Source organism: Malaclemys terrapin, chromosome 4 (assembly GCF_027887155.1).
Source record: "Malaclemys terrapin pileata isolate rMalTer1 chromosome 4, rMalTer1.hap1, whole genome shotgun sequence".
Lineage (NCBI taxonomy): Eukaryota > Metazoa > Chordata > Testudines > Emydidae > Malaclemys > Malaclemys terrapin.
The window spans coordinates 109154246-109169794 of record NC_071508.1 but is presented as its reverse complement, the minus strand read 5'-3'; the positions used below and the strand labels follow the sequence as shown (position 1 = coordinate 109169794).

Below are 15549 nucleotides of genomic sequence, written 5' to 3'. Positions count from 1 at the left end.
ATCCTTTCACATCAAAGCCTGGAGTAGAAAACTTCAACTATAAGCAGCAAAGTTAGAGTCAAATCATGGGCATCTGCAAACTTCCCCTCTTCAAAGAAAGAAAGGAAAAAGACAATTCCAAACAATTACACAGGCATTGCTGAGGGGTCAACGGAACAACAGAATCATCCCCCACTGAGGGCATGGGGCACTTGTTCTACCATTCTGAGACCACTATTACAACTCACAAGGGTTATTATAGCCATTGTAGTATTTTACCTTACAGGTGTGTTATGAAGTTTAATGTTTGTAAAGCCATTTGATATCTTAGTAAGCAACGTCCTAAGTAAATACAAAGTATAACCATAAATTCCACATAACGTTCTATTACCAATAAGTAAGGCTGCAAATTTGTCATGGAGGCCCGTGACTTCTGCAGCGGCTGGTGTGGCTGGCCCCGGGGCCGCATGAGCAGCCCCGGCAGCCCCTGGGCCAGCCGCACTGGCCGCTGCTGGGGCAGTCTCAGGCCACTGCACCCCCTCCCCCAGCAGAAGCAGGAGTTTGGGTGTAGGAGGGGGCTTAGAGCTGGGGGCTAGGGTGCAGGAGGAGGTGAGGGCTCTGGGTGGTGCTTATCTCAGGGGGCTCCCCGGAAGCAGCGACATCTCTCGGCACCTAGGCAAAGGCATAGCTAGGGGTCTCGGCACGCTGCCTCCGCTTGCAGGCACCACCCCTAGAGCTCCCATTGGCCATGGTTCCCAGCTAATGGGAGCTGCGGAGTCGGTGCTCAGGGCAGAGGCAACACGCAGAGCTGCCTGGGCATGCCTCCATCTAGGAACTGAGGGAGGGGGATGTCACTGCTTCTGGGGAGGCACAGAGCCAGGTAGGGAGCCTGCCAGCCCCACCAATCCTCCCCCTCAGCACCTGCGGGTTTCCTGGGCTGTGCACTGCTGCCCAGCAGCAGCAGGGGTCTCGGGCCACCCCCGAGCAACCCTAGCACCCTCGGGCTGCCCCCACCCCAAGATCTAGTCAGAGGTCTATAGTACATGTCATGGACAGGTCACGGGCCATGAATTTTTGTTTACTGTCCATGACTTTTACTAAAATGTTACTAAAACATAGCCTTATTTATAAGTCAAAATATAAACATAAACAGCACAAGTAAAGAAAGGTAAGTGAAAAAACTGCAAGCAACATAAGGAAGTGTCACAGTTCCTTATAATAAATTACAGTAGTTAAATTACTCCTTACATTGGGGCTCAGATACCATGGTTAATAAGAACCTAGACAATTAAACTGACTTTACCGTCGCCCATTTCTGCTACTTGAAGAATACAGAAGCTTGCAAGTTTATATTCCTTCATCTCAATTAAATACTGTCCCCTGTAACAAAAAATTTGCTCATTATGAAACCATTTTTTCAGGCTGAGATTTCTTATTTAAGCAGTATTTTAAAAGTACAAATAATGCAGGAGTAAGTAAAAGTCTAAAGTTTCTAGTAAGAATCACATCTCCAAAGGAATACCATCCAGGTTTTTCCTCTTGTTCCTTCTACACATACTTTTTTAAAACACTATCACCAAGAAATTTTAAAAATGTATAGCTATTCAATTGCAAGGCTCACAAAAAACACATTTTCTGTGGGCTCCACAGCAAATAGAGCACACACACTACCTCTAGAACTATGCAAATATTAATAACGCTATTTCTAAAATCAATGTTGTTTTGCCATAGAGTGGTTGTAGGTAAATTCAATCTGATTCTGAAGGCCAAGCTAGGTTTCTTTCTTTCCCATGCATCACCATTAGTAGTAAATATACTTTCAAGCCAAATCAGGCCTTCAGAGATACCGGCACAACCCCACTCTTGCTATTGGGGTAACAGAGGTTGGATTGACAAACTTAGTAAACAATTATTTTGTTGATGAACAAGAAGGACTAACTTTTCGCCATTCCCTCTTAAGTTTGTTGCAGCTCTATAGTACTGATAAGAGTAAAAAGCAGTAAAAATTATTATTGTTCCTAAAGTAAGCAGAGAGGACTTGAAATGCACACAAGGAATATTGATTAAGACTACAATTTCATATATTTACTATTTAGAGTACAGCCTCACTTTAAGTCCTTACTGTGAGTTTTAATTGATGCATAGAGCAGTGAGTGGGCCTTCTGCACTGAGATGAGATGACAATGAGATGTCCTCACTTTTTTAACATTTCCTACAGTTTATTTGGTTCCCCTCAGATGAAAACTGGCTTATCTGTTTGACTTACCTTTCACTAATTTGGGAGGAGTGGAGTAAAGGAATTAGTTCATGATTAAAAATGTATTTTATGTATGCATTAGGAACCATATGGATTCATTAGTCAATACGTCAGTTTTCACAGAGTTTTGGAAATCCACACCAGCCAAAAGAGAGTTTCTCAAACTGCACATGCCTGTAGTGACAGGCAGGATTTAGATATGCCAAATGGTGCACTGGTTCTAGACAAGCCATAAGAAGCTTGTATAAAAACCACCAACTCTGCAGAAAATACTAAGGACATTCATGAACAGTCTGGGAAGCTCAGATTTGGCTTCTGAGACCAAATAAAGACCAGAAAAGGAAAAAAGAGCAAATGGTGGTAGAATCTTGAGATTCTCCAAGTATATATAAAAGACTAGGAGAGGGAAGACCTTTAGTAAAATTATTTTCTGTGAAGACAGAAACAGATTTACAGAGAAAATGAGTGAAGCTAAACATAAATGGAGCTTTTGGGCTAAGCTGGAGAGAACAGCTAAATATGAGGTTTGAAATATTTACTCTCTCTGAACTCATAGGCTCAAGCCTAGGGGAAAGGCTGGACTCAGCACTTCACCCTTATTTTACTGTGTCGTTTCTTCGGATAGGACACTGAAATATTTATCCACTCTGAATGGACATTTAAATTATTAATTTAGAAGAGTATAGGTGTGCCCTGTTGTCACTGTTCATATTCACACTCCCTCTTCCCCATACCTTGCATGTACTTTGTCATGCTGCATCCTGTATATCATGCTGGATCCTTCTCTCCATACCAGAGGTAACACCAGTGAGGTACTACTACATGGATATAATTTGTAAAGGATGAAAAGTGCTTTTAAATTTTATTACCATCTGATTATTATCATTAACTAGGCTTGTTTAGTAGATGTGTTACTATAGTTGATGTTTTTACTGTGTTTCAAACAACAGTTGTAAAGTGGAATACTTGTTAAGTTCTAAATGATAATTTTCCTACCTTATTATGCATAAATAGGATTCAGTGGGATAAAGATGAATGGCTCGATTTATATCTCTTAATGCATGCTGTAAATTGTGCACCTGTTATTTACAAAAAACAATTCAGGTACTCGTACATACTCTTTAATCACTTTTTCTACCCCACTGAGTGTAAAACAAAATATTTGCTAATGAGCTTCTGCTTTACTTATCTACCAACATCCAATTTCAGGATTTTCTATTCTCCCTACATCTAATGGCGACACTAAAACAAATGCCTAAAACACCACAGAGATCCTTAATCCTGACAAAAGATACAAACATGCAAACTTTCTAAACTATTTTTATAATTTACAAAAGCTTATCTATCAATCTTACCTCTTACTACTATTATTTTATCCATTCCACTGTTTGAGGATTGATTGATGGCAAGGTAAGGCCCTAAAAAGCCCATAGAGCTCTAAATATTCAGCTCATGGAGGAAGGCTTTACAACTAGTTACTACAGATAGGATTATCTGTTATTGCCTTTGATCCCAACCCTGCAAAGATTTACATATGTGCTTTTTATGCATTGCACATAATCCCATTGAAATCAATATGGGTACTTATTGTCCAAAAAGTTAAGCATGTAAGTCTTTGAAGGACCAGGGCATAAGAATCTATTAAAATGTTTTTCATAGCAACTATAAAAAGTAAATGTAGTATTATAATGATATAAAAGACCAAAAAGAATAAAATACCTGATGATATGCTTGAGCTCTACAAATATAAACTCTAACGTTTGTGGGATCAACTTCAATGGCTTTAGAGAACTGTCGAATAGCTTCATAGTAATGATCCAGATGTAACAGTAATATCAAGCCAATATTTATGTAAGCCAAGGCAATACCACTAAAAAAGAATAAAGATTATCTTATTTTTCATTTGGTCATACAATATAAAATACTTTGTTGTATACATCAATGTCCAATACAACATGTTTCATCTAATTACTTTAGTATTATAAAAACACATCTGTAAGCAGTCAAAAGGAAGGCTTTGAGTTACACCTATTTGCTTGCATAACACACATCAAATGCTTTACTAATTCCCTTTTTAATTCCCTTGAACACTGGTAGCTGTATATATGCATGATTAGTGACTTCTCCAAAACATGGACTGCACCTTTTTTGGTGGATGTTTATTAGAAGGCTGAGATATGCAAGTCCAGTTTCATCAGCATTCCTCTGATTTCCTCCTAGATCCCTGTCTGTCTGGTTTCAAGGCTGAATTTAGTACAGAGGGTTCATTAGTTTCTTTGGTTGTTGATTTTTTTGCCACCACGTCTCCATTCTGATGTTATTCTATCAGCTGCCTTTGATGCTATAGACCATGAAGTGCCACTGCCCCCCTGGGGTATTGTGAAGGGGTTGACTCACCACTGGCACCACCTTGTGGCTGGGCATGGCATAGCAGCTCACTCCCCACTGGGCGTCTCCTGCCGATGGCTGCTTCGCCTCTTGGTGGCCTGCTTCTTCCTGTGACTTGGCCCTCCAGTCAGATCACTTTAAAGTCTCTCTCTTTCCCAGGTAGTCCATGAACAAAAAGCAAGGGGAATTAATAAGAAATAGAGGGGAATGATTCCCTCTCAGGATGCGTCAGAATCTGGTCCTTCTTTCCCTCAGGGAGTGGCCTTCAGGCAAGTGGTCATCTGGGAAGCTCCTGCCTTCAGTCAGCCCTTTCCTCAGGAGCTGAAAAAGGCTGAAGGTCTACTGTCTTCCCTGGTCCGCCAACATGTGAGCTGCTCTGTTCCCCTTTTTAGCTCCTCCTCCAACCTATGCATGCCTTGCAAGTGTGATAGGACTGAACTGTCTAGGCCCAGAGCAGCTCCTTAGCCCCTTGTTGTCCAGTATGGAGTTTGTATACCTCATTGCATACCCTCCCACTCCAGATGGTATCTGGAGAACCAGAGCCAACGGACTGTCTCCGGTGCCCCCAACTCTAGGGTGACAAAAATCAGCATTTTGGTGATCTCTTCTCACTCTGTGCTTGCAGTTCAGATAGAGTACAGGGTGTTCCTCTCCATTTGTTTCCTGGGACAACATTTTGCTTAGTCTCACTTCTGAGGCATCGATTTGCAAAATGAATTCTTCTGAAGAAGTCAACACTGAGCAACACAGGCTCTTTGAAGAGGTGGTTTTTCAACTTCTGAAAGGCTTTTTCACAGGCCTCAGACCAGTGAACCTTCTTGGGGCTACTGTCCTAATTAGGTCTGTGACCTGGTCTGCTATGATCGAAAACTTGGTACAAATCAGCGGTAGTAACCTTACAGTGCCAAAAATCTTTGGACTTGTTTCTTCATGGTTGGGATAGGGCATGCTTTGAAGCCTGGACTTTGTCTAAGAGGCTGGATTTGGCCCTTCCCCAAAGTATATCCCAGGTAGGTTGTCTCTTCTTTTCCAATCTTAGACTTGGCTGGGTTTGCAGTTAGCCTAACCTCCCATAGGAACCACAGTACAGAGGCGACTTGAGTTAGATGCTCCTCCCAGTCTCAGCTGTGGATGTCCACATCATCTAAATAGGCTACTACATATGAGCCAGGTGGTTGAAGAAGTTGATCCATGAGCAATTGAAACATTATTGGGCACCATAGCGGCCAAAAGCATAGTCCTAAAATCACTGAAGCCGTACAGCATGGCGAAGGCATTTTTGTCCCATGATTCTGGTGAAGTGGGATCTGCCACCATCCCTTGATTAGGTCTAACAAGGTGATATATCAGGCCTCACCCAGTTGGTCTATTATTTCATCAACTCAGGGCATGGAGTAGGCATCAAATTTGGAGACAGCATTGACCTTTCTAAAATCTATACAAAACCAGATAATGCTGTCCAGCATTCAAGCTTTGGTACAGCTGCTGAGGGATTCTTCAGTGATCCCTGGTTCCAACATTGCATGGACCTTTTGCCAAATGGCCTCATGTATTTTTGGGGAGAGTGGTCATGGGTTCTCCCAGAGAAGTTGCCCAGGATATGGTGCATGAAATGAATCCGCCCCAGCTGGGAGGTAAACACTGTCAAGAAAACTTTTACTAGGCTTCTTACTTGTACCCTCTGTTCCAGGCAGAGGTGTTCCCCCATCTGTATATTGTCTGGGATCAGTGAGGTGGACCACTTGGGGCCCCAGCTCAGGCTCGGGGGGATAAGGAGTGATAAATAAGCTCTCCCACTCCTTCCATGTCTTCAGAATATGGTATCCTCTTGTAAGGTTGCCTGATTTAGTAAACAACTGGCCCAACTTGGTGGACTACTTCATATGGCCCTTCCCATTTAGTAAGTAAGTTGGACTCTGCATTCGGGAGTAGAAGTACCCAATCAACCAGATTAAATATGCATTCCTTTGTTATAGGCTTGCTCCTGGGTCCATTGAGCACTGAGGAGGTTTTCTTTTGCAAAGGTCCATTGGATTTCAAGCCTCTCCCAGAACTTCCAGTATGTACTATATAACATTCTCCATCTTAGCAGCCTGCTCCTCCCCATATCTCATGGACTAGGTCAAGAATTCCCAGAGGTTGTCTCCCATATAAGAGTTCAAATGGGAAGAACCCAGTAGATGATTGTGGAACTTCTCAAACAGCAAATAACAGGGGAGAAATCAGCTGATCCTAGTGATGGGGGTCCTGAGCAATAAACTTCTTTAACATCTTTTTCAGGATCTAGCTAAATCATTTAACCAGCACTTGCGGATTGTAATCAGAGGTCCATAATCTTTATTTTTAGTAGACCACACACCTTCTTCTGAAGCTGAGATGTAAAATTGGTGCCTTGATCAATGAGGATCTTCTTAGGTATCCCTTCTTTGGCAAAGACAATTAGCAGCTCCGCTGCATTAGTCTTTGCATTAGGGCTGTGCAGTGGGATTTCTTTGGGATAGTGGATGGCGTAATCAACTATAATTAATACATGTTTATACCCAGCTCACTTTTTTTCATAGCACCCGCTGAGGTCCATCTTATCCTGTTGAACAGGATGCCTACTATGTGGTGTCAGGATGTGGTCTCAAACCCTGGTCCTGAACCTAGATCCACTGGGGAAGCGGTCTTGGCTGTTGCGCCATGCCAACTCATCCAATTATCAGGGAATTCGCAGACTTGGGTGGACCAGCTATCAGGATTCTGCTTCCTGACTGGCCACATCATCTTGACCCGGATTGGTTGGTGACCATATATAAACTTCCTGCTTCCTTTCTAGCCTTCTCTGAGCAACAAGCCATTGTCTGCTAGTTGCTCCTTGGACTCTGCCTTTCTGCCTCACCTGACCCTGCCTTGCTGCATTGCCTGACCTGAGTGATCCCTATGCATGACACCCAGAGACCTAGCAATTGGAGTCATAATGCTATGGTAGGTCCCCTGCAACTCTGGAGCAAGATGATAAAATCTTAGATTTTCTGAAATCTTTCTAATGATGAGTAGATCCTTGCTACCAAGGTGTCTATTTCCATCCCCAGATGGGTTATTCTGGTGAATGGAACCAGGGAGCTTTTCTTGGCACTGATGATTAAGCCATGCTCCAGGAGGAGATTCAACATCCAAGATGTGACACAGTGTGTTGCTAATTGCGATGGAGCTCTGATCAGAATGTCATCCAGGAAAGGGTACAGGTGGGTCTATCACCTGAGTCTGGCTACTATCCCTACAAACATCTTTCATAAAATAACCGGGGGAGCCAAGGACAGGCTGAATGGAAGTGTTCAGTACATTTCTTACCATAAGCAAACCTCAGAAGTATGAGGAGACACGATCTGATGGAGATATGCATCCGTTAGATCTACTGAAGTCAAGAAGTCCCACTGAGACAGGGTTGACACCACAGAGGCCAGTGTCTTCATCTCAAACTTCATTTTCTTCATCCACTTGTTAAGCCTTTTGAGGTCAGCAATAGCTTTGATACTAGTCCCCTACCTCTGCCCCCATCCTGTGCATTTCTGCACAATTAAAAAGATGTAGTAGAACCCAGAGTATATAGCTGCCAGGGATGCTTGGAGAGTGGTGGAAGAGACTTCAAAATCCTTTCTGAGAGTAGCCTCCATCTTTCTAATCATGGAGTCCTTAGAGTAGATCTCCTCTTCTGAGGGAATAACCATATCTCTGGTGAAGGATGCTACAGTGGCGTCTACCTTTGGTAAGTCAGCAACAGAGCCCTTTGGTTCTTGAATGTTATATAGCCTGAGGTGACTCTTGTTAATGTCTTATCAGGCTTGTTCCACCCATCACTAATCACTTCCCTGAAGGAGGAGTATTGCTGCCTCAGGGGAAGATTTTGAGGGGAGAAACTTACTCAGGTTTACCCACAGGAGCCTGCTCAGGTTGCATTTGAAGCCTGGAAACAATCTGATTGCACATAGTTTGAGATGTCTTGGAAGTGGAAAAAAATCTTTCCTGCATTTTCCCCCCATCCTGTTTCAATTTAGAGTCAGACAGCTTACCTTCCTTGGTGGAGGATGAGGAGGAAGAGGAGCCAGAGGACTCATACTTCCTAACTTTCTGTGCTTTTTCTTTCCCTTTTTGTTCCTTTTTAATTTTTTTTAACCTTTTTTGTGCACTTTGGGATTATAGAAGCCCTGCTGCAGCTCTGATGAGGCCTTTTGCCGTTTGCCTTCCTTAGTGCCTGGAGCCCCTTCAAGAGGTCCGTCTCAGAATCCTCCCTACTGTGTCCAACCCCCTGGGAGGGGGAAACTCCTCAGTCAGAGCCTTCTGGGTCATCTTGGGAGGGAGTGGGGCTGATTAGAAGGCCTGTTTCTTTGCTCAGGGTGCTTGGGACCCACTTTACAACTTGGGGGATCTGTGGACCCACAGAGTCCCCTCTTTGTTGTGCAGGGATCCCTTGGGACTTACCCCCTTTGTTAAGTGGTCTGGGTCCTCCTTGCTTTTAGAGCTTCTCCCTGCTCTGCACTGGGGTTCCTGGTCCATTTTCCTGCAATGGAGTCATGGCTGCCTTGATGAGTTGGGGACCCTACCTGCCTGTCTGACTCGTAGCCCTGAATCCTAACAGAGATAGGGACAGAAGGCTGGGTGCAAAGTGGGCACCACTCACCCTGCCTTACAAACAGAGCACTGTTTGGCTTTAACCCTGTGCTTTCTTGCTCGCCACACCTGCAGGGGACAGAGGAGCCAGCAGTGAGACAATGAAGCGGAGGCCAGGAGGGGGAGGAATGTTGGAGTGGGAGATTGCTGTCTCTCCAAGGAGGGGGAGGAATGTCTCTGACCCAGGGGGGGGGGAGGAATGTTGGAGTGGGAGACTGCTGTCATCCCTGCCCAAAATCTGGGTAGAAGCAGCTCAAATTGCAAGGTAAGAGCAGGAGCAACAGAAACTGCCATTGTCTGTTGGCATGGAGCCAGAGACTCTGGCAGCAAGCAGGAGCAGAGGGATGTGGAGCCAAAACACTGATCTGTCTCTGTGAAGCTGCAGACAGAGGTGAGAAGCTCAGATGTCCAGAATTGTGGGAGATGGTGGGATGCAGAAAATATGTATAGTTTTCCAACAAATAAGAGGAAGAATAATATTGCTTAAGGCACTGCACCGGGATGCAGGAGACCCTATTTCATTTTTAGCTGTGGCACAACATTCTCTGTGATCTCTGGCAAGTCAATGAGGGTGGAATTTTCAAAAGGTGCCCTTAAGTCACTTAGACACTTTTGAAAATCCCACTCTTAATCTCTCTGTTGCTCAGTTCCCTATCTCTAACATAGGAATAATAATGCTTTCCTGTTTCATAAAGGATAAATTCATAAATGTTTAAGTCTACATTGATAAGGGTCATAGCAGTACTTAGACAAACAGACATAGATTGATGGATATGAACATAAGTTTTCCCCCTTAGCTAATTCAAAGTGGTATACTCTATATTAAAAGTCCAATCACCTGTCCAGAGCCAGTGCATTTTCAAAGTCACAGATTGCTAGTGACCATTGACATTGTTCTGAATATAAGATCCCACGGTGAATGAAAGAACTGAGATTTTCAAAAGAGTCATTGAGGAGCACTGGGGGAAAAAATATATTTTAATTGTAACTTTTCAATATTCACATTTAAATTTTAGTTGTTTATTATATAGCTTATCTGCATATTACTTTTATTCTAGTTTTCTTAGTGTTATATTTAATATCATAAGTGAAATATAAACTAACTGGTGGGACCACCATGCAAAGAAACCAGTTTATGTACCATGGAAAATGGTATGTATAAAATGGAGCAAGTACATACAAGTATATAATTATAATTCTTTATTACTTCTACTCTCAAATGATTAAAATAAAACAAAGGGGGAATATGGAAACAGTGGGAAATAACTGAAAATGGCTAACAGCCAATATCCAATACTAACACTAAATTAATACAAATTAAAAGGGACAAAGTGCAGAGTGAATACAGCGTCCCTGATCATCTTCGTTTACAGCCATTGACTGACCTATCCTCCAGGAACTTTTCTAATTCTTTTTTGAACCCAGTTATGCTTTTGGCCTTCACAACAACCCCTGGCAACAAGTTCCACAGGTTGACTGTGCATTGTATGAAGATGTACTTCTTTATGTTTGTTTTAAATCTGCTGCTATTAATTTCATTGTGACCCCCTAGTTCTTGTGTTATGTGAAGGAGAAAATACTTCCCTATTCTCTTTCTCCATACCATTCAAGATTTTATAAATCTCTGTAATGTCACCCTTTGAGTCATCCCTGAAGCAGTTCCATACCCCTAATCATTTTTGTTGCCCTTCTCAGTACTTTTTCCAATTCTAACGTATCTTTTTTGAGATGGGGAAACCAGAACTGCACACAGTATTCAAGGTGTGGGCATACCATGGATTTACAGAGTGGCAGTATGATATTTTCTGTCTTACTATCTATCCCTTTCCTAATGGTTCCTAACATTCTGTTAGCTTTTTTTGACTGCCACTTCACACTGAGCAGATATTTTCAGAGAACTATCCATGATAGTTCCAAGATCTTTCCTGAGTGATAATGGCTAAATTTAGACCCCATCATTTTGTATGTTTAGTTGGGATTATTTTTCCCATATGCGTTACTTTGCACTTATCAACAGTGAATTTCATCTGCCATTTTCTTGCCCAATCACCCAGTTTTGTGAGATACCTTTGTAACTCTTTGCTGTTAGCTTTGGACTTAACTATTTTGACTAATTTTGTATCGTCTGCAAATTTTGCCACTTCACTGTTCACCCACTTTTCCAGCTCATTTATGAATATATTGAACAGCACTGGTACCAGTACAGAACTTCTCCCTTTCAGTATTGACACTAGGAAATAATACCAGAAACACTGAAGTCCTGCAGAGCTTTTTTTGGATCAATCTTTCGCAGTATGCAACCTCTGCAATAGAATGCTAACCAATTAGAAGGGTCTAGATGAACTGCAGCAGAAAAGTCTTCGGTTGCATTTTTATACTGCTGTCGTTTAGCATATGTTCTTCCTCGATATATCCTAGTACAGAGAAAATATTTTTTTTTATTTACAATTTTCCATACAAAAATTATACTTACAGAATGAAGCCATATGAAGCTATCTACAATATGAATATTTGGATCATCTTAGCATTAATAGTACTTAATTTGTTTCTTTGCTGCATAGTCTCAAAGTAATTATCTGAAGAAAAAGTCAAAGGATAGAATAAGTGTTAATGGTACTTTTAGTGGTAGTAAGAGTTTTCTTTCTTTTGTCAGAAGCATTTTCTTTCTTGTTTAAATCAGTAGTGACAAAACAACTCTGAAAGGTTCAAATCCTGCCTATGGATTCATATGGGCAGACTACTGCACCAGCACAAAGCCCCACTGAAGTCGATGGGGCTCTGCATAACGGACCTTTGCACCTGCATGGAGCTTCACATGGGGCTCTGTGTGAGTGCAGCTGAACACTTGTGCAGAGCAATTTGCAGGACCAGACCCATACAGACTTACTCAGTTCACACTTCTTTAAAAGAAAAGAAATGGAGCTCTGCTTACTACCACTAAAACTGCCTATAAACATTTATTGTCATTCAATATTTCCTTCAGGTAATCCAGTTTACAGAATTGGTACCCATCGATGCCTCTTAATTTCACAATATTACTACCTTAACTTCAATTAACTAGCAACATACTTAAGTAAACTGCAGGCTCAGATGAAACAGAGCTGACTGGAAAGTCCTGCAGTTAAGATTCTTTTGGGGAAGTTTTCCATTGCTATGTCATCCAGTGGGACTTATGCTGCATTCCATAAAACATAATAAAAATAATTTACTTCTATTCAAAAAGGTCACTTAAAATATGTATTAACCCTGACCTATTAAAAAGACACACAAATTAAGACTGTGTTCCTTTAAAGATTTAACCATGTGTTTAACTTTACGTACATACAGTGAGTTGTCCCACTGAAGTCAATGGGACTAGCTATAGGGCTAAAACTCTCATCTGCCTCTGAACTTCAGGGGCGGGCAGGGCCACCGAGAGCAGGTTCAGGCCCCCGTAAAAAAATTTTTTTCGGGCCCCCCAGCAAGGGCGGACTGGCTAAACAGGGCCAACGAGGGGGAGGGAAGCTGGGCCTTGGACTTCCTTCTGGACCCCCAGGCCCCGGTAATTTGTACCAGTTTCCTCCCCCTCTCGTCGGCCCTGGGGGCAGGGGGAGGATTTCAAGGATCTTTTAGCTCTTGATCCTGCACAGTCTTACTCCAGTGTAAGTTAGAGTTGCTGAAGAGCAACTGTAACTTACATCAGTGGCATAAGGTCTCTCAGTGACCACATGCCAGAGGAGTATTGGGTGTAGGGGACCTCTGCTCTACCATGTCCCCTATGCTGGGGGATGATGAGTGGCTGGTGCAGGAGGCAGCTAGGCCCCTTCCACCACTGGAGAACTCCCCTCTGCAGATGGAGAATTCTCTGCTAGACATTTCTTGCCAGCGTATATCCACTTTGGAGAGTCCGTTCCAGAGTGTGATTGGTACCTAAAAGAGAGCGCAAACTCTATATTGGCAAAAACATATGGCTTATTCCTTAATCCACACAACTCAAACCTCAAATCACCACTACAACTTAGAAACAAAGAAAAAACTTAATTCAGGTTTTGATGCTTCATAAAAAGAAATACTAAAGAACTAAGACCTTAATTCAGCAAAAGCACTAATGCTAGAATTGTCAAGGTAACTTAAGGGAATTAGGTACCCAACTAAGCTGAAAGTACATCCTTAACTTTAACCAGGTGTTTAAATCCATCCCTATTCAGCACTTTAGCATTTGGTTAAATCCAGCTGACTCTGTAGTAACCTCTTTGACTGGATTTAAGCAGATGCTTATGTGCTTTACTGAATCGGGATCCAAAGTCCTTCAAATCATTGGGCACACTCCCTAAGGAACATCTTAGCCTAGAAGACTTACTTTTCAACTTCTATGACAAATCTCTTTGGAAACTAAATTATTTTTATTATTTAATGCATATTTGTCAATCCTATATTATTATTTGTATTACTGTAAGACCCAGGAGCCACGGTCATGGACCAGGACCCCGCTGTGGAAAGCACTGTACAAACATGAAACAAAAAAAACAGTCCCTGCCCCACTGAGTTTACAATCTAAGTCTAAGATAAAAGACAACAGATGGATACAGATAGATGATGGAGTACAAGGAAACAATAAGACAATATGGTCAGCATGGTAGTCTCTGGTCTCAGCACACCAGCAGTCAAACCATTGTCTATGTTTTCATAGGACTCATGGCAAAGGAGAGAGTTAAGGAGGGTGTTGAAGGAGGATCATGAGTTTTTTTGTGGATGTTTACAGCGAGCTTGTCTCAGGCATGAGAGGCAGCATGGGCGAAAGCACAAATGTGCTTATTTGCAAATTTAACAAGTGGCCAATAGAGGCTAACTTCATGGGTCGATCAGAGGTGGGAGTAGACATTTAGATACTGAATGAGTGATGACAGGTAGGGTGGAGATAGGTCAAGTAAAGGTCTTGACAGTGAAAACAAGAAGCTTCTGTTTGAAACAAAGAAGAGGGAGGTAGAGAAGAGATTCAAAGAGGGGGGACATAAATAAAGTGATGCGCTTGGGAAAGGATTTTGCAGCAGTATTCTAAATGGATATCAGCGGGGAAGACTTTATTTGTCATGGCCAGAAAAAAGGTTGTTGCAGTAACTGAGACAAGACAATGGGAGCCGGGACAAGTTTTAGCTGTGTGGATGGACAGAAAAGTCCACATCTTAGAGAAGTTATTCAGAAAGAAAAAACTGTTACTCACATTTTCTTAACTGGTGTTTGAGATGTGTTGCATATGTCCATTACACTGTAGGTGTGTTTGTGTCCCATGCACCAGTGCCAGAGAATTTTCCCTATCAATACCCATAGAGTCAACCCCATGAACAGCTGAGCTCCTCGTGCTCCAAAGCGAGGATATAAAGGGCAGAGCTGCCTCACCCTGCCCCTTCTTCAGATCCTTCACACTGGAAGCTGATGGTAGATGCTAGGGCTGTCAAGCGATTAAAAAAATTTATCGCGATTAATTGCACTGTTAAAGAATAATAAAATACCATTTATTTAAATATTTTTGGATGTTTTCTACATTTTAAAATATATTGATTTCAATTACAACACAGAATACGTTTACAGTGCTCACTTTATATTTATTTTTGATTATGAATATTTGCACTGTAAAAAAAAAAAGAGGACATGTTTCTATGACTATGACGCTTGTTAAAAAAATAATGCATTAATTAAATTTGTGACTGAACTCCTTGGGCGAGAATTATATGTCCCCTGATCTGTTTTACCTACATGCTGCCATATATTTCATGTTATAGCAGTCTCGGATGATGACCCAGCACATGTTGTTCATTTTAAGAACACTTTCACTGCAGTTTTCACAAAACACAGAGAAGGTACCAATGTGAAATTTCTAAAGATAGTTACAGCACTCGACCCAAGCTTTAAGAATCTGAAGTGCCTTCCAACATCTGAGAGGGATGAAGTGTGGAGCATGCTTTCAGAAGTTTTAAAAGAACACTCTGCTGCGGAAACTACTGAACCCACAGCACCAAAAAAGAAAATCACCTTCTGCTGGTGGCATCTGACTCAGATAATGAAAATGAACATGCGTCAGTCTGCACTGCTTTGGATCATTATTGAACAGAACTCGTCATCAGCATGGACGCATGTCCCCTGGAATGGTGGTTGAAGCATGAAGCGACATATGAATCTTTAGTGCATCTGGCATGTAAATATCTTGCAACGCCGGCTACAACAGTGCCATGCAAACCCCTGTTCTCACTTTCAGGTCACATTGTAAACAAGAAGCGGGCAGCATTATCTCCTGCAAA

At 42.0% G+C, this 15549-nt stretch overlaps 1 protein-coding gene across 4 annotated transcripts in view; it reads right to left on the bottom strand.

Annotated features, from left to right (window-relative positions):
- The window catches only part of TTC6 (tetratricopeptide repeat domain 6), a 152359-nt gene that overhangs the window by 41662 nt on the left and 95148 nt on the right, over positions 1-15549 (bottom strand). For 2 of the 4 annotated variants that reach the window (XM_054028288.1, XM_054028287.1), the window contains exons 16-21: positions 11519-11688; positions 10113-10233; positions 3956-4106; positions 3233-3315; positions 2971-3054; positions 1283-1359 (exon numbers count right to left, since the gene is read on the bottom strand). In XM_054028288.1, the coding sequence (XP_053884263.1) occupies positions 1283-1359; positions 2971-3054; positions 3233-3315; positions 3956-4106; positions 10113-10233; positions 11519-11688 (686 nt within the window). Of the gene's footprint in view, positions 1-1282; positions 1360-2970; positions 3055-3232; positions 3316-3955; positions 4107-10112; positions 10234-11518; positions 11689-14474; positions 14555-15549 lie in introns of those variants that run through there. The other 2 variants (XM_054028291.1, XM_054028289.1) reach the window with 2 other exon arrangements.